General features: G+C 35.6%; 1 protein-coding gene across 3 annotated transcripts in view; it reads right to left on the bottom strand.

The window, feature by feature from the left end:
• Positions 1-23,580, bottom strand: part of OSBPL8 (oxysterol binding protein like 8) — a 103,060-nt gene that overhangs the window by 31,088 nt on the left and 48,392 nt on the right. For all 3 annotated transcript variants that reach the window (XM_065886883.1, XM_065886884.1, XM_065886882.1), the window contains 10 exons: positions 23,082-23,159; positions 21,163-21,264; positions 19,566-19,769; positions 17,379-17,463; positions 15,609-15,780; positions 12,068-12,305; positions 11,272-11,456; positions 7,936-8,017; positions 7,542-7,640; positions 5,989-6,085 (listed from right to left, as the gene is read on the bottom strand). In XM_065886883.1, coding sequence (XP_065742955.1) covers positions 5,989-6,085; positions 7,542-7,640; positions 7,936-8,017; positions 11,272-11,456; positions 12,068-12,305; positions 15,609-15,780; positions 17,379-17,463; positions 19,566-19,769; positions 21,163-21,264; positions 23,082-23,159 — 1,342 coding nt within the window. The remainder of the gene's footprint in view (positions 1-5,988; positions 6,086-7,541; positions 7,641-7,935; positions 8,018-11,271; positions 11,457-12,067; positions 12,306-15,608; positions 15,781-17,378; positions 17,464-19,565; positions 19,770-21,162; positions 21,265-23,081; positions 23,160-23,580) is intronic.

Raw genomic sequence — 23,580 nt, 5'->3', positions numbered from 1 at the left:
AATTTGAATTTTTTTTTTAGAATTTCATTTCAATAATCTTATTGGCTTTTTACTTATGCTTGTCATTATTGTGTGGATGTGTGTAAGCTCATGTGCACACGCACATGCTCTAAAATAGCGTTTCTCAACAGTGGCGCTACTGCTATTTTGGACTGGATAATTCTTTGTTGTGGTGGGTTGTCCTGTGCATTGTAGGATATTTAGCGGCATCCCTGGCCTCAAACTACTGGATATACCAATTGGAAAACCAAAATATCTCTGGCCATTGCCAAATGTCTCCTGGGCCCCAAAGTTGAGGACCAGTGCTTTAGCGATTACAAATATTTATCTTTAAAATTTCACACGCCACTTACAATTAAATTAAATTAACCACTTTTTTTTTTTTTTTTTTTTTTTTTTTTTTTGCGGTACGGGGGCCTCTCACTGTTGTGGCCTCTCCCATTGCGGAGCACAGGCTCCAGACGCGCAGGCTCAGCGGCCATGGCTCATGGGCCCAGCCGCTCCGTGGCATGTGGGATCTTCCCGGACCAGGGTACGAACCCGTGTCACCTGCATCGGCAGGCGGACTCTCAACCACTGCGCCATCAGGAAAGCCCAAATTAACCACTTTTATAAAATGTAGAAACTTTGCAATCTGTATGTCCACTCTCCTTTAAGCTTTTATGCTATAGTTATATCTGCATATGCTATAAAATTCACAAGGTAATGTTAACATTCTTTGTTTTGAACAGTAATATATATTATAAACAAATTGAGAAGAAAAAGTAAGAAAAAATGTCTTTTGGATTTACTAGATACTTATCATTTCTTACAATCTTCTGTCCATTCTGAGGATCTGGGTTTTTATCTAGTATCATTTACCTTTAGCTTGAAGAACTTTATTTAGCTTTTCTTGTAGTATGACTCTTCTGGCAACATATTCTTTTAGTTTTATTTTATCTGAAAATGACTCTATTCTTGAAGAATATTTTCTTTCAACACTATAGAGATGTTCCATTTCCCTGAGTTCTTCACAGATTCTAATAAGAAGTTGGCTATTACAGAATCATTATTTCCCTGAATGTATTATATTGCTTTTCTCTTTTTGTTTTCAAGATTTGTCTTCGATCTTTGGCTTTAAATAGTTTGAGTACATTGTGTCTTGGCTTAGCCATGTTTTTTTTTTTTTCCCTAACCACTAGACTGTCAGGAAATTCCCTGTATTGCCTTCTCTAGGACATTGATGGATTCCCACTCCACCAGTTTTCTAGAACTCGAAGTTAAAGAAGTGGGAGTTGGGAACTTCTCTGGTGGTCCAGTGGTTAAGACTGCACTTCCACTACAGGGGGCATGGGCTCGATCCCTGGTTGGGGAGCCAAGATCCTGCATGCATTGGTTTAGCCATCTTAATGTTTATTCTGCTTGGTATGCTTTGAGCATCTTGAATGTGTAAATTTATACCTTTCATTATATTTGGAAAACTTTTGCATCAACTCATTTTTTTTAACATCTTTATTGGAATATAATGGCTTTACAATGGTGTGTTAGTTTCTGCTGTATAACAAAGTGAATCAGCTATACATATACATATATTCGCATATCTCCTCCCTGTTGCATCTCCTTCCCACCCTCCCTATCCCACCCCTCTATGTGGTCAAAAAGTATCAAGCTGGTCTCCCTGTGCTATGCGGCTGCTTCCCACTAGCTATCTATTTTACGTTTGGTAGTGTATATATGTCCATGCCACTCTCTCCCTTCGTCCCAGCTTACCCTTCCCCCTCCCCGTGTCCTCAAGTCCATTCTCTACATCTGCGTCTTTATTCCTGTTCTGCCCCTAGTTTCTTCAGAACCAATTTTTTTTTTTTAGATTCCATATATATGTGTTAGCATGTGGTATTTGTTTTTCTCTTTCTGACTTACTTCACTCTGTATGACATACTCTAGGTCCATCCACCTCATGACAAATAACTCAGTTTCGTTTCTTTTTATGGTTGAGTAATATTCCACTGTATATATGTGCCACAACTTCTATATCCATTCATCTGTCAATGGACACTTAGGTTGCTTCCATGTCCTGGCTATTGTGAATAGAGCTGCAATGAACATTGTGGTACATGACTCTTTCTGAATTACGGTTTTCTCAGGGTATATGCCCAGTAGTGGGATTGCTGGGTTGTACGGTAGCTCTATTTTTAGTTTTTTAAGGAACCACCATATTGTTCTCCATAGTGGTTGTATCAATTTACATTCCCACCAACAGTGCAAGAGGGTTCCCTTTCTTCACACCCTCTCCAGCATTTATTGTTTGTAGATTTTTTGATGAAGGCCATCCTGACTGGTGTGAGATGATATCTCATTGTAGTTTGGATTTGCATTTCTCTAATGATTAGTGATGTTGAGCATCATCAATTCATTATTTTCCTGTTCCATTTTCTCTCCTCTTCTGGCACTCCAGTGACACATATGTTAGACCATGTGATATTATATAACAGATATCTGAGGCTCTGTTCATTTTTTAATATAATTTTTCTCTGTGCTTTCCACATTGGATTTCTATTTATCTATTTACAAGTTCACTTATTTTCTTCTCTATCATCTCCACTCTGCTGTAAAGTTCACTCTATGAATTTTTAAAATACTGAATTTTTCAGTTCTAGAATTTCTATTTAATTTTTGAAATATATCTATTTCTACTTTTCTTCTAAGCTGTACAATTTTTTCATTCACTGTGACCATATTTTCTTTTACTTATTTAAGGGCACTTATTTTAGCCACTTAAAAATCCTTGTGTGCTACTTCCAACAGTATATCCTGGGGTTTGTTTCAGTTGATCTTCTTTTCCTTTGAGAATATGTTCCATTTTCCTGGGTCTTTAAGTTAGGTAATTTTGTATTCGATTCTGGACATTATAAATGTTGAGTTGTAGAGACTCTGAATTCTATTATTTTTCTCCAATGAAAGTTGTTCTTTTGTCCTAGCATGCAATTATTCGGTTGGACTCAAATTACGAACTTTGGTTTTTTTTTTGGGTGGCAGTTTTGTTCTGGATTTAGCCAGAGAGGTAGGCAGAGAGAATTCAGGATCCCCTCTCTGGCTCTTTTACTTCTCAGGTTCCTGTTCTCTGTCCAGTGGCCACAGTTTCTCCAAATTTAGTGTTTGGTTCCCCAGGTCAGAAAGGCTGCAATGTTTCCACCAGTTTACCCTGCTAACTGTACCTGACCTGAGGCTGAAAGTCACGGAAACGAGGATTCATTCTGTATAATTTCTGTTGTATGACTGTGGACTTTCCACTAAATTGGCCTGCAATTGCTCTCTTGAATGTTTTCAAGTATTAATAGCTGCTTTCTATATTAGGGCCAGATGTCCAGAGGAGAAGGACTGGTCTAGTAGGACCTTATTCAGACACTGTTGTTCACATACACTCTTAACACAGTAAAACCACATAGATTTTTGTATCCAACTTTATACATGTATTGGTATACCATAAAATCATTTCTCTCTTATTATATAGTATTCATAACCATACTATATCTTAAAGTAACTGAATGTTCTCTTATTTTAAAGGAAATACTTGCTCTTTGTGGGAAAGTTGAAAAATCCAATGATAATTACCCATAATTCCATCATTCAGGTTAATCACGAAATCTTGATATAATTCCTTGCATCTTTTTTCCTATATATGAATGTATACATGTTTTAAAGCAGAGTTGACTCAGAGCATATATGTACTCTGCTTTTCACTTAACATTATATCATAAGCCATTTCAGATTTTACTACACATTAGAATTACCTGAGGAGATTGTAAAAATGTATATTCTTGGGCTTCCCTGGTGGCACAGTGGTTAAGAATCTGCCTGCCAATTCAGGGGACAGGGGTTCGAGCCCTGGTCTGGGAAGATCCCACATACCGCAGAGCAACTAAGCCCATGCACCACAACTACTGAGCCTGCGCTCTGGAGCCTACGAGCCATAACTACTGAGCCTGTGTGCTGCAACTACTGAAGCCCGTGTGCCCAGAGTCCGTGCTATGCAACAAGAGAGGCCACCACAGTGAGAAGCCCATGCGTCACAACAAAGAGTAGCCCCCACTCGCCAAACTAGAGAAAAGCCCCGCGCACAGCAACAAGGACCCAACGCAACCAAAAATAAATAATATAAATAAATTTATATTAAAAAAGAATATACTTGCGCCCAGTGATTTTGATTTGGTAAGTCAAGATTGGGATTCAGGACTCCAAAATTTTAACTGATACTCTCATTATGAAACTGATGGTTTATGCATACCGTTTGAAAAACAAGAGCAGTTCTCCCAAATGATGATAAATTATTCAACCCATAGCAAAGTGACTAAGTACATATATTTTATCTGCTCTGCAGAATATCAGAAAGCCATTTAAAAATGAATGGTTCTTAGGGCAAAGACTAGTGGTACAAGAAAAAACAGATCCATAGATCCAAGAAGATAGCCCTTGAAATAGAAAATAATGGCATTAAAAACCAGTGATAAATAAACCAAATACTGAGAAAATTTATTGGCTTTTGGGAAGAGAAAGTTGTGATCTTGCTTCACTTCATACACACTATATAAAAAGAAATAAATTTCAGGCAAACTAAAGAGCAGTGAAAGCATAAAAATATGAGAACATGTGAGCGAATTATTATATAAGCTGAAGAGAGAAAGGGTTTTCTAATTGTGACACCAAAAGCAAAAACCAGCAAAGGAAAAACTGATAATTTAGTACATCAAAATGTCAAGAGAGGGCTTCCCTGGTGGCGCAGTGGTTGAGAGTCTGCCTGCCGATGCAGGGGACGTGGGTTCGTGCCCCGGTCCGGAAGGATCCCACGTGACGCGGAGTGGCTGGGCCCGTGGGCCGTGGCCACTGAGCCTGTGCTCCACAGCGGGAGAGGCCACAGCGGTGAGAGGCCCGCGTACCGCAAAAAAAAAAAACAAAAAACAAAAAACAAGTCAAGAGACTACTTGTTAAGAGGAAAATACTCTACCCAGATGTCATTAAATTTAACTTAATTTAGATTCAAGAAAATGAACTAATTCCTAAAACAATATAAACTATCAAACTCTCCTAGCAAGAAATTTGTATATGGGCAAGTCAATAACCAAAGAAGAAATGAGGAAGTTACCAAAAAATTGTCCCTACGAAGTTTGAATTTAGTAAATTCTTTCAAGTTATAAAGGAACAGATAGTTCTGATATACACAACTGTATGTACTATAACATAGAAAAAAGAAGGCCAGCTGCTGAAGTAATTGCAGAAAGTGAGCTATGTACCTGGTATTCAATAAAAATTCTACAAGGGTAGAACACATATTCACTAAAGCCATTTAAACTTTAGTCAGGGTAGGGGCATGGAGGGATGGAGGGTTCAGTGGGGAGGGAATAACCCAAATATACGTAACCTTCAGAAGAAAATGATCACCCTCTGAAACAAGCAAAATATAAAACTAGGCAAAAAAATCAAAACCAAAACCCAAACAAAGCAAGCATCAAGGGATGATTTGTTTGTTTGAATTGTCACAGATTTTAGATTAAGGTTTCCTACTGTACATATTTATTTTCCCTTGTACTTAAAAAAGTTTTTGTTAGTATGTTACTTGATCCAAGGTTAAATATCATTACTGACTGACCCTGGACTAAGTATTCTAACTGTATTTGGATGCTTTCTCCTCTTTTCAAAGACTAAAACAAAACAAAACATTATGGCCTAAAATGGTTAGCTATAGTGGGCAATCATTATTCTGTCTTTTGATAAGTGGTACTTGTGGTAAATTTACACGTACGTGATGAACACTTACATAACATGAGTCATATCTCTATTTATGAATGAGCAAAGAAAAACAACAGAAAAAGAAAGGTCATTACCCAAGTAAAAATGGTAAAATGACATATAAATTCCTGGCTGAAAACAGCCCAAGACACTGTCTGTATAAAAGCTCACCAGGAAATACTACCTTCCAGAAAAGCATATAGATTGAGACACGGGTAAACTCACCATAGAACTTGGACTTAGCCAGGATACTACCACTAAGGCAAAATCCATCTTTTCGGTTACTAACATAAAAGGCAGATATTGGTGGATGATGGGACACCTATTGAATACAGGAAAAATACATTAAAATATAATAATATAAGCATATTATTGTGATATTATCAAAAGTTCAAGTCTTAAAAGCATACTCTAATAATGAATTAAAAGAAACATTTGGTAAGTAGTAAAATTAAATATTGATGATTATAGTAACCAATCTCCAAGATGTATCTGAAGGAAACCCACCTCCTGGTATTCACACCGTTAAGGTGAGCTTCTCTTACACTGTACCAAAGTTAGTTTGTGTGGAAGTAATAGTATATCACTTCTGAAATTAGGTTAAATGCAGCATGTACCTTGGTGTGTGTGTGTTTCTCTCTCGAAGATCATTAGCTCTGAAAGGCCAGCTTCCATGTTATGAACAACTCTATGGAGAGGCCCACGTGACAAGGAACTGAGTACTCTTGTCAAAAGCCATGTGATGAGCTTGGAAGCAGAATCCTCCAGCCCAGGTAAGCCTTCAGATGATTGCAAAGCTGGCTGATATCTTGACCTCAACCTCAGGAGAGATCCCGAGCCAGACCACCCAGCTAAACAGTTCTCAGATTCCTGAACATCACTGCATGAGATAATAAATGTTTTTTGTCTTAAGCCATTAAGTTTTGAATTTGTTATACAGCAATGAATAACTAATACAGTGGCTATTCTTCATGTAGATTACTGAATAGACTGTAGGAAACTAACAAAAGCTTTAACAAATATTTTAATAATTAATATTGCAAAATGTATATATCATGTTTTTTGAAATGAGACAAAACTAAAATCAAACGCTTCTCAAGCTTCTCAACTTAGTGAAGAATTATAGTGAACTAAAATACAAGACAGTATAATCATTAATTTAAAAAAATTAATACAGATAAGTGGTTTCAATCTGAGGAGTATATCAAAATCTCTTGGGAAGAGGAAGGTTTTTCAAATAACACAGTCTTCTCATCCTCCTTACATTCTGTATATGAAAGGTAAGCAGGTCAGGATTTGTTTAGATGAAGAATAGCTGGGAAGATATAATAGGGTGGGAGAATTAAATTTAAAAATAATGAGGCAAAAAGTGCAATATCAGATTATCTAATTGTGAATCTGTGGAGGGCTTAAAAAGGCATGTAATTTGAGATAAATTTAGAAAGATACGGAGGACCCTGAATGTCAGAGAAATGGGTGTAAATTTGATTTAGGAACTGGGGAACCACTGAAGTATTTGGTCCAAAAAAAGGAGGGGAGGCAGAGCAATAAAAATAAAGATTTATTTTTTATCGTAGGATTCCATGACTGTAAGAGAGTACGTAGCTTAAGAGTATGGTATTTAGTAGTAGTCAGTACCAAGAGGTTAAAATCTTACCAAATGTTCGCTAGTAAGAAAGGTTATAATCAACAGTGAGTTTACTGAGTTAACATTTTCTATAAAAAAATCTGAATAACTTCCAAATCAGTTTTATTTCTATAACATGGATTTCTAATACCTGTTCAGCAATATAAAAAGTTTTGCTGTTTGTTCTGGGATGAATCCACAAACAACGGAAAGTCTCACCAAGTATAGGATTATAAGGTTTCTTCAGTCCCTAGTAAAAAACATACAAGTTTCAAATTATAAATATGGAAGATTCAAAGTACTAACTTAAACCAGTCAAGATAGGCTTAACTGTATCATCTGGAAACTATCCTTATAAAATTTCCCAGTAGTGACATGAAATAAAATTAAATGACTTCAATCATAATACAGGTCTAAATAACCAAGTATTTTGCAATTCTGCTAACTGAAAGAGGCCCTGCAATGCAATTATTAATAAATAATCTAAAGATAACATAAAGAATAAAGAACACATATAAGGCTATAGAAAGTAAAACAAACATTACCTTTGGCTTTTTATAGAATCCTGACAAATACCATTTTACTACTTTCTTCAAACGGAAATAAGGATTTTCTTCAAGAGCAGCCCTAAAAAATAAAACGATATATGCAAAAATTTTACAGAACATATCACAAATTCTCCCTCATATTAATCAACAATTGAATATGAGATATGACTGGAAAGCATAATTCATTTTCAAAATAGATGGCAAAAACAACCATGTAAATCAGTTTGCAAGAATCACTTTTCATAATCTGGTTACTTTTCTGCCCATTTTTAACCCCATCTTTAGTCTTCAACCTCCCCTATGTGCTACCAACTGATTTTCCAGAGTGAACTAACTGTACAAATAGATAATCAAAGAATAATTTTCATTTTAAAACAGGCATTTTCAAAAGCCATGACTCACCTGTCCCCTTGCCCTTCTGCTAATTCTATGAATATTGCAAAACAATGATTGTGTTTTTCAGGTGAATTCTGAGTTTGTATATATATATGTATATATGGCAATTTATTTATATTACTCCCTTCAAGCATGTCTGAAGATCCAATGTGGTGATTTTTGAAGATGAAGTGTGAGATGGAAGAGGCTAGGCCTAGGCTCGCCGACAACTGTGCCAAGTTGAAAATACTGAACTTTTCGGGAGTTAACATCCCTCTGATTGCTCTCTTCTTTTCTTGGTTTAAATTCTCTTACTACACAATTTATTTACAGCTTTACATGTATGTAGAATGCACAGTTCAAAACTCAAAGCAATATAAAGAAGTACACGGTCTTGCTATTGCCCCATCTCTCCATACTCTTCCTACTTAACCTCCCATAGGCAAACTTTTTTTTTAGCTGCTGCTTTTTTTTTTTTGGCCGCACCACGTGGCATATGGGATCTTAGTGCCCCGACCAGGAATCAACCAGGGATCTAACCCGCGCCCCCTGCAGTGGAAGCACAGAGTATTAACCACTGGACTGCCAGGGAAGTCCCTAGTTGCTTCTTTTTATATAGTTTTCTTGAAGTATAAAGAAGCAAATATAAATATGTAGTATTTTTTTTCTTTGGCTGTGTTGGGTCTTCATTGTGGTGCGTGGGCTTCTCAGTGTGATGGCTTCTCTTGTTGCGGAGCACAGGCTTTAAGCACACGGACTTCAGTAGCTGCAGCATGGGGGCTCAGGAGTTGTGGCTAGTGGGCTCTCGAGCGCAGGCTCAGTAGTTGTGGCTCACAGGCTTAGTCGCTCTGCAGCATGTGGGATCTTCCTGGACCAGGGATCGAACCCATATCCTCTGCACTGGCAGGAGGATTCTTAACCACTGTGCCACCAGGGAAGTCCCAAATATGTAGTCTTTTTCTTAAAAAAAAGGGGGAACAAACTAAATGCATTCTTCTGTATCTTGCTTTTTTACACACACACACACACACACACACACACACACACTCCTGAAGATCCCTCCAAATCAGTTTATAGAGTTCTTCCTTAGTGTAGATGTACCATACATTACTTAACCAGTCAACTGTGGCTGGACACTTGAGTTATCTAACCTTTTGCTGTTCCAAACCCTGCTGCAACAATTTTGTATATATGTCATTTTGTACATGTGGAGTTGTATCTGTAGGAGATATTCCCAGAAGCAGGATTACTGGATCAAAGGATTGAATACATTTATAATTTTGGTAGATACTGCCAGATGCCTTTCTAATGCACTGTGCTAGTTTGTATGACCCAACAGCAGTCTATGAGTGCCACACAACCTTGGCAACAGTGTGTGTTGCCAGAAGTGCAACCTTTTAATTTGGGAAAATGGTCCTCTCTCAAGATCTTACTGTGATTCATAGGAACCTACCTCATATTCTGAGGGAAATACATTTCTAGATAGATAAAAGGAAGCAGAACTGGGGTATAAAAGCATCTAGATTTTTGGTCAAAGTGATGGATGGAAAATAGATCTTATTATGGTCTGAATTTGCACTTTTCTTATTTTAAGTGAAGTTTACATGTTTAAGGACTATTTTTTTTTTTTTTTTTTTGCTGTACGCGGTCCTCTCACTGCTGTGGCCTCTCCCGTTGCGGAGCACAGGCTCCAGACGCGCAGGCTCAGCGGCCATGGCTCACAGGCCCAGCTGCTCCGCGGCATGTGGGATCTTCCCAGACTGGGGCACGAACCTGTGTCCCCTGCATCTGCAGGCGTACTCTCAACCACTGCGCCACCAGGGAAGCCCTTAAGGACTATTTTTATTACTTCATTTTTAAACTGCTTGGTCATTTCCTCCACTTCTTTTTCTATTAAGTTATTGATCATTTTCATTCACTAAGAATTTCTTTTCATTCACTAAAATAAAAAGAGCCCTTTTTACTTTAGGGAGCTTAACAGTTCATTTATGACTTAATTTGCAAAAATCTCCCACAGTTTACAAATTATCCTTTGAATCAGCTTGTTTTTTTTCATTCACTAAGAATTTCTTTTCATTCACTAAAATAAAAAGAGCCCTTTTTATTTTAGGGAGCTTAACACTTCATTTATGACTTAATTTGCAAAAATCTCCCACAGTTTACAAATTATCCTTTGAATCAGCTTGTTTTTTCTTGTTTTTGCAATGTTCATTAATGCAACTAATAGACTAATAATGCAATGAATAAACTGAATACAGGTATTAATGCAGAATCTAAAAATCAGGTCACAGGGCCAGAACCTAGTATCTTAGAAAACACAGCGCCTTGAAACTGCTGCTGGAATGGGGGCAGCAAGTGAAACCTGGAAAAGTATGATTGTCTAAGAAACTGCTGGGAAAGAGGTAGGCAGCTCCTCCTCCACCTCCCTCATGCCTGCCTTCTTCAGAATTACTCCCAGGATTAGCTGGCAGGAAGAAAAGCAAAGGTGAGAGTGGGGATTTATGCCATGTGCCAGCAGTCAGTAGGATGTTCCAGTTGTGATAAGCTGCACATGCCTCACTGCATGCAGAGAGAATAAGCACAAACAAAAGCAGAAGCCCCAGGACAGGACCTGAAGGAGGACTTAGGTGGGGGAGAACCAAGAATGCCAGCCAGCTCTCCCTGTGTTAGGTCAATGCACAGGTCAGGGAGCCTGTGATGGCAGTGCTGTCAAGGCAGGGGCAGAATTCCTGTCTTCCTCAAGCTTGTGATTTCTCCATTTGACCTCATAAATGGAAAAATTACAGCAAAGTATTAAACCTGCTTCTTATTAAGGTCAACTACAGAAGTGGTGGAGAAGAGAGAGTGGTATCTCATTTGAGCCTGATTTTGGGACAGCATTACCACTGAAATCAGCACTCTGAAAATACTCGAAAACCATGAAGTATCTTTTATTTTAAGAAATGAGAATTTACTTACTCAGATAGGAAATCTGCATGATAGTAGTAATCTGAAAGTTTATCCAGGAAAGAACGGGGTTCCAAAATAAATGTAGGCAGAACCACCCTGGATAGGTCCATGCCAGGACGGACTTGTTTCAGTAGTGTCCAGATAAGGCTTTTGTTTTCTTCTGACACAGTTTCTGTTTGAGAAGCCTCACCTGCCTTCAGCAATTAACAAAAAATACTGAAATACTATATTTATTTCAGACACATAAATATGTAGATAAGACAGCTAATACTGGAAATATGAATCTTCTCTAAGACTATTCCAAGCAATCTTAAAATGTGAAAATAACCCATTAGGTAATAAGTCAACACCTATAAAATTTAGTAAAAGGGTAGTCGCAAGAGACACTAAATAAAGTGAATGATATATACAAAGAATCCATTACAAAAAAACATTATACTCTATTATTTTATACTATGTTTACTTCTATGCATTAGCAAAAACAAGAAAGTTATAAATTCATGCTTCCCTACAATTTACTTTGTACCTGGCAATAACATCAAGGAGTATCTTATTTCAAAAGCAAACCTGAAGATGTAAACTCTAAATTTAATAGAATATATTGGTATTTGTGCGAGTATATGTGTTTAATTGTTTATAAATCTTGATATATTCATATGTATGCAACTTTTAACATAAAATAGGTATTATATAAATACTATTCTCTTTCAGGAAAAGAAGCAATAGGTCATACAAATATCTTCAATTTCATCCGTAAATTTCCAAGAATTAGAAACCAAAATCTCTGAAAATCACAGACTGTTACCTCTCCGAGTTCTTCATGGCTCTGTTCAGTGTAGGTAGTCTCCTTTAAAGGCTCAACAGGCTCAGGTTCAATGTATGAGTCATCTTGCCTTTCTGATGTATCTGTGTCACTTTCTTCACTTTTCCCCATCACCTCATTGTCAGACTCATCATGCTCTTGATCATTTTCTTTATCAGATTTATCAGAATACATATCTTGGTCCTTAAAATGCTGCCGTTCAATTTCACTATCATTTAACCTTAAGAGAAAGAATTATTAGGAGGAAGGATAAAGGAGGTTAAGAATATTTAATTTATAAATAAGAAGGATATGTAACACTTACTGAGAATTTACTATGTGCAGGGTACCATTCTAAGTGTTTTATATAGTTTAACTCATTTAATCATAAAATAGCCCTAAAAGTAAAATTATTACTCTCACTTCACAGATTAATAAATGGAGGCACAGAGAAATTAAATTAAAACCTGGAAAATGCTAAAAGATGACACTCTGAGCTCTTTGCTTCTCTATCCTTTAGGTCTAAAATTTTCCAAAAGCAAAATTTTAGACTATTTCTTGCTAGATTTTTTTTCTTAGTTTTACAAACATCATCACTTGAATCAACCTATCACTTCTGGTCTAAAGAAAAACTTCAAGACAAGACCACTAGATTCTCAAGTGAATGCAAATGAATTATGACTTTCTACCTGTAAAGGTCTCCAAAGTCACTCATAGTAAGTCCAAAAATAAAAGGAGAAATGTATAAGGTAATTATATCGATTTAATACTGGACTGAGGACTTCCTTGGTGGCACAGTGGTTAGGAATCTGCCTGTTAATGCAGGAGACATGGGTTTGATCCCTGGTTCGGGAAGATCCCACATGCCGCAGAGCAATGAAGCCTATGCACCACAACTACTGAGCCTGCATTCTAGAGCCCGTGAGCCACACTACTGAGCCCCTGTGCCACAACTACTGAGCCTTCACCCTAGAGCCTGCGCTCCGCAACTACTGAAGACTGCGCACCTAGAGCCTGTGCTCCGCAACGAGAGGCCACCAAAATGAGAAGCCAGCGCACCACAACGAAGAGTAGCCCCCGCTCACCGCAACCAGAGAAGGCCCACGCACAGCAACGAAGACCCAACGGAGCCAAAAGAAAGAAAAAAAAACAACTGGATAGGCTTAACCTTGAAAAAAAACTCTATGGAGAACTGGAAACGGAAATTTCAGCTTAAGGAAATGAACCTATGGCCTAAAATTGTTAAGCTGCCATACCCAACCTTATTCTTACTTACAAGACTAGGGTTACTATTCTGCACAAAAAGGAAACAATTTTTTTAAAAAAATCACTTCCAGAATCAAACATTTTTTTAGAAATTTCTCATTTAAGAAAGTATCTGTGGGTTTTGTTTGGTATAAAAAATTTGTAAAGTACTTTACAAAAGAATACATGGTGCCGTTATATATAATAATTGACATTTTAACAATGCTGAGATAAGTTTAACAGAGTAGTCCTATTTGATTCTCTTTTAGTCTCTATTTTTCCAAAATCTTCTTATGTTTGGATTTTAATCAGACAACTTCTAACAGAAATTCATTTTTTAGAATACTTATTTTCTTTTTTCTCCTTTACAATCATATATTGCTGTCTTTGCTTTCTTACCATCTAGTCTCTCCTTAATCCCTCACAATCTGTTTTTTATTTTCTCTTTTATTTTGTTTTATCCTCTCTCCCCTTTGGCAACCTGTCCAGTTTCAAGACTTCATCATTTCTATTTGATGATTTCTGTTTGATGATTTCCCATGCATGCAAGAATAAGCTTCAGATTAATGTTTTTAAAAGTTTGGTTGACCACATCTATATATACTGGGACCACTGCATCCTCAACATATCCAATATTTAATATATTATCTCCCAAATATGGTCCTTTTAAAAAATTTTTATCATCTTCCCAGTTACTCAGGCTTAAAACTTGGTAATCTTTTTTTAACTTTACCCGTTTCCTGTCTCTTACATCCAAGGAGACTCTAAGTCTCAAAGGTAGGCTCCCATCCTTCCTCATCTCTGCAACATCAGTTCCTAGCTCATTTTCTGTCATATATCCAAATGAACGTGTTCATATGTTGATTCTACTTAATGGTAAAATCTGTTATATTGATCCTCTCCCTGATTCCCTAGTTGGATATTATGTTTTCATCCTCTAAATTCTCCTGATCCTATATTACCCTAAGACATCTCTCCTTTGGTTGTTTATGTCATTCTTTTCTTCCTACTATTTATAGTTGCCTGGCATTTTATCGCTTTCAAGCAAAACAAAACAAAACATCTCTCTAGGATTACATAGCTAGTAAACTGTTATACTGGATTCAAATTTAGGATCATATCTGATTCATTTTCCTATTCACAATGTGGTGAATTACAAAGAAAAGTGTATGGTATCTTACACAGAAAAGAGACTCAAAATTTTTTAATGAATAAATACGTGAAGCAGATGAATTTTAAGATCCCCAAATAAGAGCATTTAAGGATTACCTGGTATTCTATAATACCAGGGGAAAAGTCCCCAACAAAAACCCATTCCTATATCAGGTGCACCTCCCTCCCCCTCATCCTATCCCATTCAGACTCCTACACTAGGATAAAATAAAGCTCCAGATTATAGATCTGCAAAGAAAGGATGTAAAAGATAAGGTAATGGTGGTTTGTTTTATTTATTTATTTTTGGCGGTTTTAAAAGAGAGTAAAGAAAAAGAGTCAAACAAAAGGATAGGAGAAAAAAAAAAAGTTCAGCTCCGCTTACAGGGAAGCGAGGAGAGAAGCAGTCTAACTTTGAGGAGGGTAACGTCAATGCTGACAGAAATAAGTGGCTGCTGAGAAGCTGAGGGCTGGGGCCAGGGAGGAAAAGCTGAGGGCTGGGGCCAGGCAGGAAAAGCGGAAGTCTATTTTTCCTGCAAAGCAACAGAAGAGATCTGAACCTCAACCTTCGTTTCCTTGAAGAAAAGTTTTTTTAGTATTAACTACAATGAATGCTTCAGGGGAAAAAAAAAACCACAAATAGGATACAGTTCCAATTTGAAACACAATATAATAGGAGAATTCCACAAATACCAGGTAGAATAAGTCAAGTCCATTATAGAAAAAAGTGCTAACAGAACAACAGTAGGACGGATTACATCTCATTTTTATGAGGCAAAGAAAGGCTTCGCATATGATATAATATTTGAGATTGAGATGGGCCTTGAAGAAAACACAGGAGTATGACGGAAGAAAAGAGCAAGGAGGACTAGACGTCATTCTTAATTGATGGAACACCAGGCACAAAGACAAGGTAGTTAGCATGGTTGTATTTAGGAAAGAACAAGTAATTCATATTAGCTGGAATCAAGGAAATAACTCTCTACACCTCACTATAGCAACTCAAATTTTAAACCAGGTCATAGGGGTTTAAAGACAGCTAAGTTTCAATCCTAGATACAATACAAAAATTCTAGGCCTGCCAACTAATCTAGTGAATAACACAGTCTCGAAAATAATCACCAAATTAGTGGCAATATCTACTTACTGGAAGTTATCACCACTGTGGAGACTGTTAGCACGTAATAAGCCATACAAAGTCACATGTGTGTTCTCTGATGAGATGCTCAGGTCATGTTCCTTTCCTTCCCTGATCATTGTACGTTTAAGAAGACTAGAACATTTCAAAGCCAACTCCAAAGCATCCATCCAGCACCTTCCTAGAAAAAGACAGATTCATAAATAGTATAATTCAAGAAACTAGAAAAACTAGCATCCATCTTAATTTAACACTGTTAACTTTTAAACATACTATTATTTCTCTCAGAAACATGCACTGTAAAAATTAATTAGAATATAAAATCCTGCCAGGATGTCTTAACGCAATTTTTCAGTTTAATAAGTGCTTTTTACATTCTAAATATCTAGAAACCACTGGTAAATAAATAGCATTAACATACATTAGAAAATACATCTAATCTAAAATAAATGTACTTTATTTTTAAAAGCTTCAAACATTAACATGTAGAATAACTGAAGGTACCAAAAAGGTACATGAAATATACCTAAGGGATTATGTTTCTACTATAAACAAACTATCTAAAATAATATTTTGTTGTTGACAGGACCTCTATCCCAGGTTTAGCACCAAAATTTTAAGTCAGAAAAATGCCTGTCTAATACTGTTATTAACTGCCATATTAGTTAGTAGAAACATTAATAACTTAATTTTGTGTGTGTGTGGTTGACTCTATGTATTTTAATTTTTGTTTATATTCGACTATAGTTGATTTACAGTGTTGTGTTTCAGGTGCACAGCAAAGTGATCCAGTTATACATATACATATATCTATTCTTTCTGAAATTTTTTTTCCCATTTAGGTTATTACAGAATATTGAGCAGAGTTCCCAGTGCTCAACAGCGCTCAGCAGTAGGTCCTTGTTGGTATCTATTGTAAATATAATAGTGTGTATATGTCAATACCCAAACTTCCAATTTATCCCTCCCCCCAATAACTTTATTTTTTTTAATTAAAATTTAGAACAGTACTAGTAGAAAAAAAATGTTAATTGCTCTTAAAAGTCATATACATTTGTTTCAAGATATGGTGGCAATATCAGCCACATAAATCGTTTTCATAATGAAAGCTCATGCCTATGATATTTTAATTTAAAAAATAATCATCTAGTGAAAGTAAAGTTTAGAAGGTTACATGATTCCCTAGGCTAAGCTAGTCTACACTATAAAACATAAAAGTGAAGAAAAAATCCATTATCAATTATTAAAGTTACCTTGCTTTCATACAAATTATACCCTCCCTATATTTGTTTCAGGAATTAAATATTAAGTAATAAAGTACAGAATAGAAGTTTGTGTTTGAACGTCTTATGCAAAAAAACAAAATAGTGTATACAGTGTCATGTTAATATTTAATGATAAAATATAAATAGTATTAAATGTACTTCTAAAATGACAAAACTTAATGAGTTACAACAGAGAATGCTAATCAAGTCAAAAAGGTGTTAATAAGTCAATAAAGGATGAAGAAGAAAACTCCAGGCTGCTAGTTTTATCACTCAATTATATAATGCTTCCTTCCTATTAGATTTCTCCATTTGTCAACCAAGTTGATGATATATTTAGTGTTCTAGGCAATTTATGATTATAATACGCCTGCTGCAAATTCCATACTAAATGCAGATTTCCCAAAGGAAAATGCAGCGATCTATAAAAGTATAGATCTATAAAAGTATATAGTATATTTTTAAGTGACTCTTAAAAATAAGGACCAAAATCCAATCCATCATTTGTATTTACCATCTGACTCTGAAGTAGCTCGGATGATCAAATAACTGCTAGGTAAGGGCTGAGTTATGGATCCAACTGCTTCACCTTTTGGACCCTTAAAAGCAGAAAAAACAAAATAAATGGTGTACAGTATTATGAGATCTCAACTTTATATTATTCATAATTATCTGTAATAATCTAAGTGAGGCATGGATTATAATTTTTAAAAACAAACAAGCTTTAATTTCATGCTTCTTAAGAAAGCAAATGTTAAGTACTGAGGAAAGCTTTCCTCTTCCACAAAATTTACCTCCTTACCAGAAAACTGAACTTATAGCTAACATTAAGCATTATCTCTGCATATTGTTCACATATTAAAGAGAAACCTAAAATTTCCCATATGAGACCAAATTTTAATTTAACAGAGAATTTCCATACTACAGAAACTATTAGATGAGAAATACTAAATTTCTGGAAGCCTAAAGAAACAGCTGGAAACTTATAAGAAAAAGAGAAATGAATTTTTACTAGGTCCAGGGAAAAATAATTTTTTAAGTTGTCAGATCAAAGAATAAAATGGATTTTAAGAAGCATAAACATTAGGAAGTAAAGATGGACATTTAAAGTGAAAAAAGTAGAAACAAATCAATACAATTTTAACAAATCCTATAATATCCCTTGGGTATTTTCAAATGGCTTTATAATTTATGGTCTAGTTCCTAGAACCAGTATAGAGTAGGACCTTGAGTCAGACTGCCTGGGTTTCAATCTTGATTCCATACTAGAAAAATTACTTAAGTAACCTCTTTAGGCCTCAATCTCTTTATCTGGGTAATGGGGGATATTTGTATCCTCCTTACAGGAAATTTGTATCATCCTTATCTCGTACCTTACAGGCACGAGAATTAAAAAAAGATTCCATATAACATGTGAAAAGAGTCCCTGACACAAAGTAAAAATTTATAAACATTACTCTTTCCTAAGCATAGACATTGACTTTTAAGCTGCTTAAACAATGTCCTAAGTAGGTTTTGCTTGTGAAGAATATTCTGATGTTCATATAATTGTACAAATTTTCCTCCCACCAATATCTGGAATGAAATAACTTGACATTATAAGTATCTTTTAATGATTTTAATATTCATTATAATTCTTACAATGCCTAAAAATAGTAGTAAAGAATAAATAATATACATATCAAAGATTTTGAAAGTAATTTTTTTTCACTTCAGAATGACATGATACAGAAATACCAGAGGTTTCATGGGTTAAATTCTTTCCCCTGTGGGAAGTATATAATCTCAGAATAAAACTAACTGTAATCCTAAATTTATTCCTGCTATGATTCCACACTACTGAAATAAAGGTTAAAAGTCCAGGTCTTTTCCTAGATGTCTGTATATTGCCTAATTAAGCAATACTCAACAAATTAAAAAGCTGAAGCTACATTTAGTTCTAATCTCAATTAGGTTGTTTACCTAAAGGAGGAGTCCCAAAACCTTTATTCAAGTGTAATTGACTTTAGAAACTAAAACAATGATCGCTTTGTAAAAACTTAAGCTAGACTCATTTATTCAGTTATCATGTACTGCCTGTCTACTGTTTGTAGAATTCCTTAGTATAATAGTTTATCAAATAGAGCATTTCTATTTTCTTGATTGTTTGTTTTTAAAACAAGGAGTGACCACGGTAATGCTTTTTAGTTATAAAAGCATTAGAGCTCCATCTTCAAAGAAAGCTGCCTCTCAAAAATATGTAGGACTGCTTCTGCTTATAGGCTTCCTATCACATATTTACATCAATACAGGAAAGACCACCAAAATAAATGGCAGCTTCTGTTCTAGGGAGTCTGACAATTTGATGAAGAGAAGAACACTCACAGTAAACAGGATACAATGTTACAAAGCGAAGCTGGTAATTGCAAAGTAAAAGAACAGTACAAACAATCCCTACAGACAAGAGATAATAAGGTACAATATAAATTTGGGAAGCATTTTCTGGAGAAATTTTTAAGTTAGATCTTAAAGGTAAACTAAGCATTTTGGTGCACATTTCATCGTGGGTAGAAACAGAAAAAGGAATAATGTGATTGAAGACAAAAACAAATTTATAAGTTCTGGCAGAGGACAGCAATCATTAATCATTCATTGATTTATCTCAGTTCTACTTATAGATTGTCATCTTTACCTCTCACCTATATAACAAGTGCTTACTTACCTTCACTGCCCAAATTGACTGCTCCAAAGGATGGAAAAGTTTAAAACAAAAGCCATCCTTTTTTGATGGACGCTCAATGATCTCACAGGCATTCAGAAGAACTGTTCCTACCCATTGACCATTTTTTTGGGTTTTATAGATCAGTAGCACACCAGGTTTCAACACACACCACAGTTTGGTCCAGCTCTTTAGAGTACCACGAATCTACAAAAATATAAGTTTATTTAAGAAATAAACTTTTGTTTCTCTGCTCCACAAGATACTAACCAAATAGAGGCAAATAGGGTATTTTAATCTAAAATTTCCATAAAGTGTACACTTTAAATTCACTAGGTGTATGTTTGTTAAGCTACTAAATAGCAAGCACTGGAAATAAATGTGAAAACAGCATGACTCCTGCTTCTGAGGAACTTAAATTCTAGTGGGAGACTGCATCAACAATTTCAAAACAATGTACCAAGTAGAATGGTTTTCCTAACCTTCCTGGCTAGGTCAGGGGCCATTAAAATATACTTTCCTAGTATAGGATATGGAGCTTAAAGACTTAGTAAGTAGAGCCAATATAAGTCAGAAGGTGTTTTCAGAATAATATCGAAGAAGACCCCCGTATTACTTGAACTATCAAGGAAACTATCACTAGACTTCTATTTTAGTAAAAAAACTTCCATGACAGATCCCATAAGGATTTTAGGTTGGAGGTTGTACCTATCCTTGGGGAAGGTGAAAAGCTTTCAGTGCTGGGGTGATTTTTAGTTGAAAGCCAGGTACTAAAACTTCCTGGGAGTCAGGGTCTTACAAGACCATTCTCAAAGTTAGCATTAGGCTAAAATATTCCTACCAAATATCCTACAGATAAGAATGATAAAGAGGATAGAGTGACTAAGATGACAGGAAATAAAAATAAGTGGAAATAACCAGAGGCTAAAAGAATAAGGAATAGAAAGAGCAATATGTATGTTGTTCTGCAAATTAATGCTTTTCAAATGGTAACTTTTACACTAACTTTGTCTCATATCTTCTCCAAAATGCAAATATACCAAGTCTACAATAATACTAAATGATAATTTGAACAGCAAACAAAATATTTCTTTACAGGACATCAATGAGACCAGCGGTCCCCAACCTTTCTGGCACCAGGGACCGGTTTCGTGGAAGACAATTTTTCCACAAAAAGGGGGGATGGTTCAGGCGGTAACACAAGTGATGGGGAGCGGCAGATGAAGCTTCGTCCGCCGCTCACCACCTGCTGTGCGGCCCAGTTCCTAACAGGCCGCGGACCGGTATTGGTCCGTGGTCCGGGGGTTGGGGACCCCCGGATTAGACTGTATCATGTCACACAAATCAAAACGCCTTTTTAAAAGAACTGCTATCCATATTTGATGTTATTTGATGTCAAGAGAGACAACATTAAGGTTTCTTCTCTCCATTAAGACTGGAACATAGATCCTCTGGGATACAATTAATAGTTTCTTCATCAGTGAAAAACAATCAACCTAGGAGATGTTTTTGTCTTGCAGGCTTTTAGGTGCACTCTGGGCTTTCCTATTCCAGTTGTTAAATATCCAGCATTTGAATTCAAGAGTCAATACAAACTGACCTTCAACCAATCAGCCATAACAATAACAGAGGGATCTGTGATTGTACTGAGTAACTCCTTTGTGGCTCTTTTCTTTTCTTCTCGGTAATTTTTCTTTTGCACCTATTTTACAGAAATAATAGAAAAATTAAAAATTCATTAGAAATAGGCAATTTCTCTCCAATTTTTTAGCTCCATAGTATGTAAAAAAATTTACACTCTAAAATAAAATTCTAAACCTCTTTTAGAATTCTAGCATCTTAGGACAGACCTTTTTCTTTTTAAGAGCTGGTAGAAATTTTTAGAAAAGCAAGGTTAGAATCTAGTTTTTCTGATCACTAGTCCAATTCTCTGTATATTTTTAAAGAATTTTACATTTTTAAAATTACATAGTACATGAATGAATACAAACTCATGGTAAAAATTTCAAACAACACAAAGTTAAAAGCCGTTTTTATTATACCCTCTCCTATTCTGATTCCCAGAATTGATCACTGTTAACCTTCAGGAAAACACTATCCTTTCAGGCCTCTTCTATGTACACAACCTACAGAAATATACTTTTGTGTTTGTTTTTTTTTTTTTGAACACATAAAAAAGGTTCTCCTATTCAATATTTTCTGGAGCATTTCAATTCTCTTTCCATTCCATGTCTACCTCATTCTTTTAACTGCTACAAAGGATTCCTAGTATGAATAAAATAGTAAGAGGTAACATTTATGGGACACACTCTGCGTACCAGTCACTGTTGTAAGCACTTTACATGTATTACCTCATTTAATACTCACAATAACCTTGGGAAGTAGGACTATCATTATCCTTATTTTACAAATGAGAAAACTGAGGCACAGAGAGTAAATTGCCCAGGATCACATAGTTAGTAATTCATGGAGGCAGAATTCAAATAGAGGCAGCCTGGCTCTAAAACACATGCTTTTAAGCACCATGCTATATTACTTCTAAAATTTTTCTTAACATATTCTCTTACTGATGGAAATCTACTCTGTTGTCAGTTTTTCATATCACAAACAATGCTGTAGTTATTTAGGACTGGCAATTTTTCTCTCTTTTCTGACACTAATATATAACATATAAATAACTAAGAAACTACAACATTGAAACTAATTCATTCAAATTATCAAAGTTTTACCCTTCAGAAGTCACTCCTGAGATAATTTGGGAAAGTAGCAGTGAAGCAATCTTATTATTTATTGCTTTGTTGTTGTTCACGAAGGGGAGAAGATAACCTATCAGTGACTTTTTATAAACTAAAACACAAAATTTTCCTAGTTGCATTTAATGGTGAAGAGACTACATACACACAAGAAATTTTAATAATTATACAGTCAAAAAGAGTTCACTTTGGTCTTTGTTAATATGCATATTTGAATTAACAGATTTCATATAGGACTGTAAATGCAGATACGTATAGGATCAGATATGGAAAAAAAGAGGGGCAAAACAGACTATATGGGAATCAAGAATCAATTGGAAAGCATGTGTTCCTTAAACTCCAGGATCTGTGGCCATTCTGGAAGGCAGGCCCAGTGTAACCTATTTCTTAGGAGAAGCTGGAAATCTGGACTTGTAATTGTTGGCTCAAATTTTTAAAACACTGTGTAGGTCAAACAAAATATATATTACCTGTGGGACAAATTCAGCCCATGATCTAGCAGTTAGTAAACTCAAATTTCAAAGGGCAGCAGAGCTTCCCGTTATGTTCTATAACGCAGTGGCGTGCCTGACTCAAGTACAGCTGTGCAGAGATATCCAGTCCTCAGCACCCGCACCCCAGCTGAGGGCCAGAGTAGCACTGGGGCAGTCATCAAAGAGTCTTTTCAGTTGACTCCAGCATGCCATACAAACATTAATATTTTTTTCTTCCTTTAGGATTACAAATACTTATTTCTTTATCTTATTTCATAACTGTGGAAACTAACCTTGAGAGATTCTTTTTTTGTAAGCTTGCTTGAAGCTGAACTATCCTTCTCCGAGCCATTATAAAGTTTAGATTCAGACTGAAATCACATGGAAATGAAGAAAAGAGAAATAATAATTAAAATCGCCACTTATTCTACACACACATATGGCACATAAAAACTAATGTTAAAACTATGTTTGTGACATTCTTCCCATTCATTGCTGTGATTTAGGCAAATGTCGATTTTCAAATACTGATTTTCCCTTTATAGTATTTGGGTTTGAAAATTAATCCACATTAAAGCCACAAAAATATCAATAAATTAATTTACAATGTGAGGTTAAATAAGATCATTTATAAATCTCTGCCTTCTATTTTTCAGGGTATTTCTGAAAAACACAATTATTTACTTATTCTTAGGACAAATGTATCCAAAGCAGTGTAATTTTTTAAGTTGAAATATTCTAAAAAACAAAAAACTTCTAGCAAGTTGCTGTACACATTGCTCTGTTGCTACT

Source organism: Phocoena phocoena, chromosome 11 (assembly GCF_963924675.1).
Source record: "Phocoena phocoena chromosome 11, mPhoPho1.1, whole genome shotgun sequence".
In the NCBI taxonomy this organism is placed as follows: Eukaryota; Metazoa; Chordata; class Mammalia; order Artiodactyla; family Phocoenidae; genus Phocoena; species Phocoena phocoena.
The sequence above is the reverse complement of the archived record's forward strand: the minus strand, read 5'-3'. Positions and strand labels throughout refer to the sequence as shown.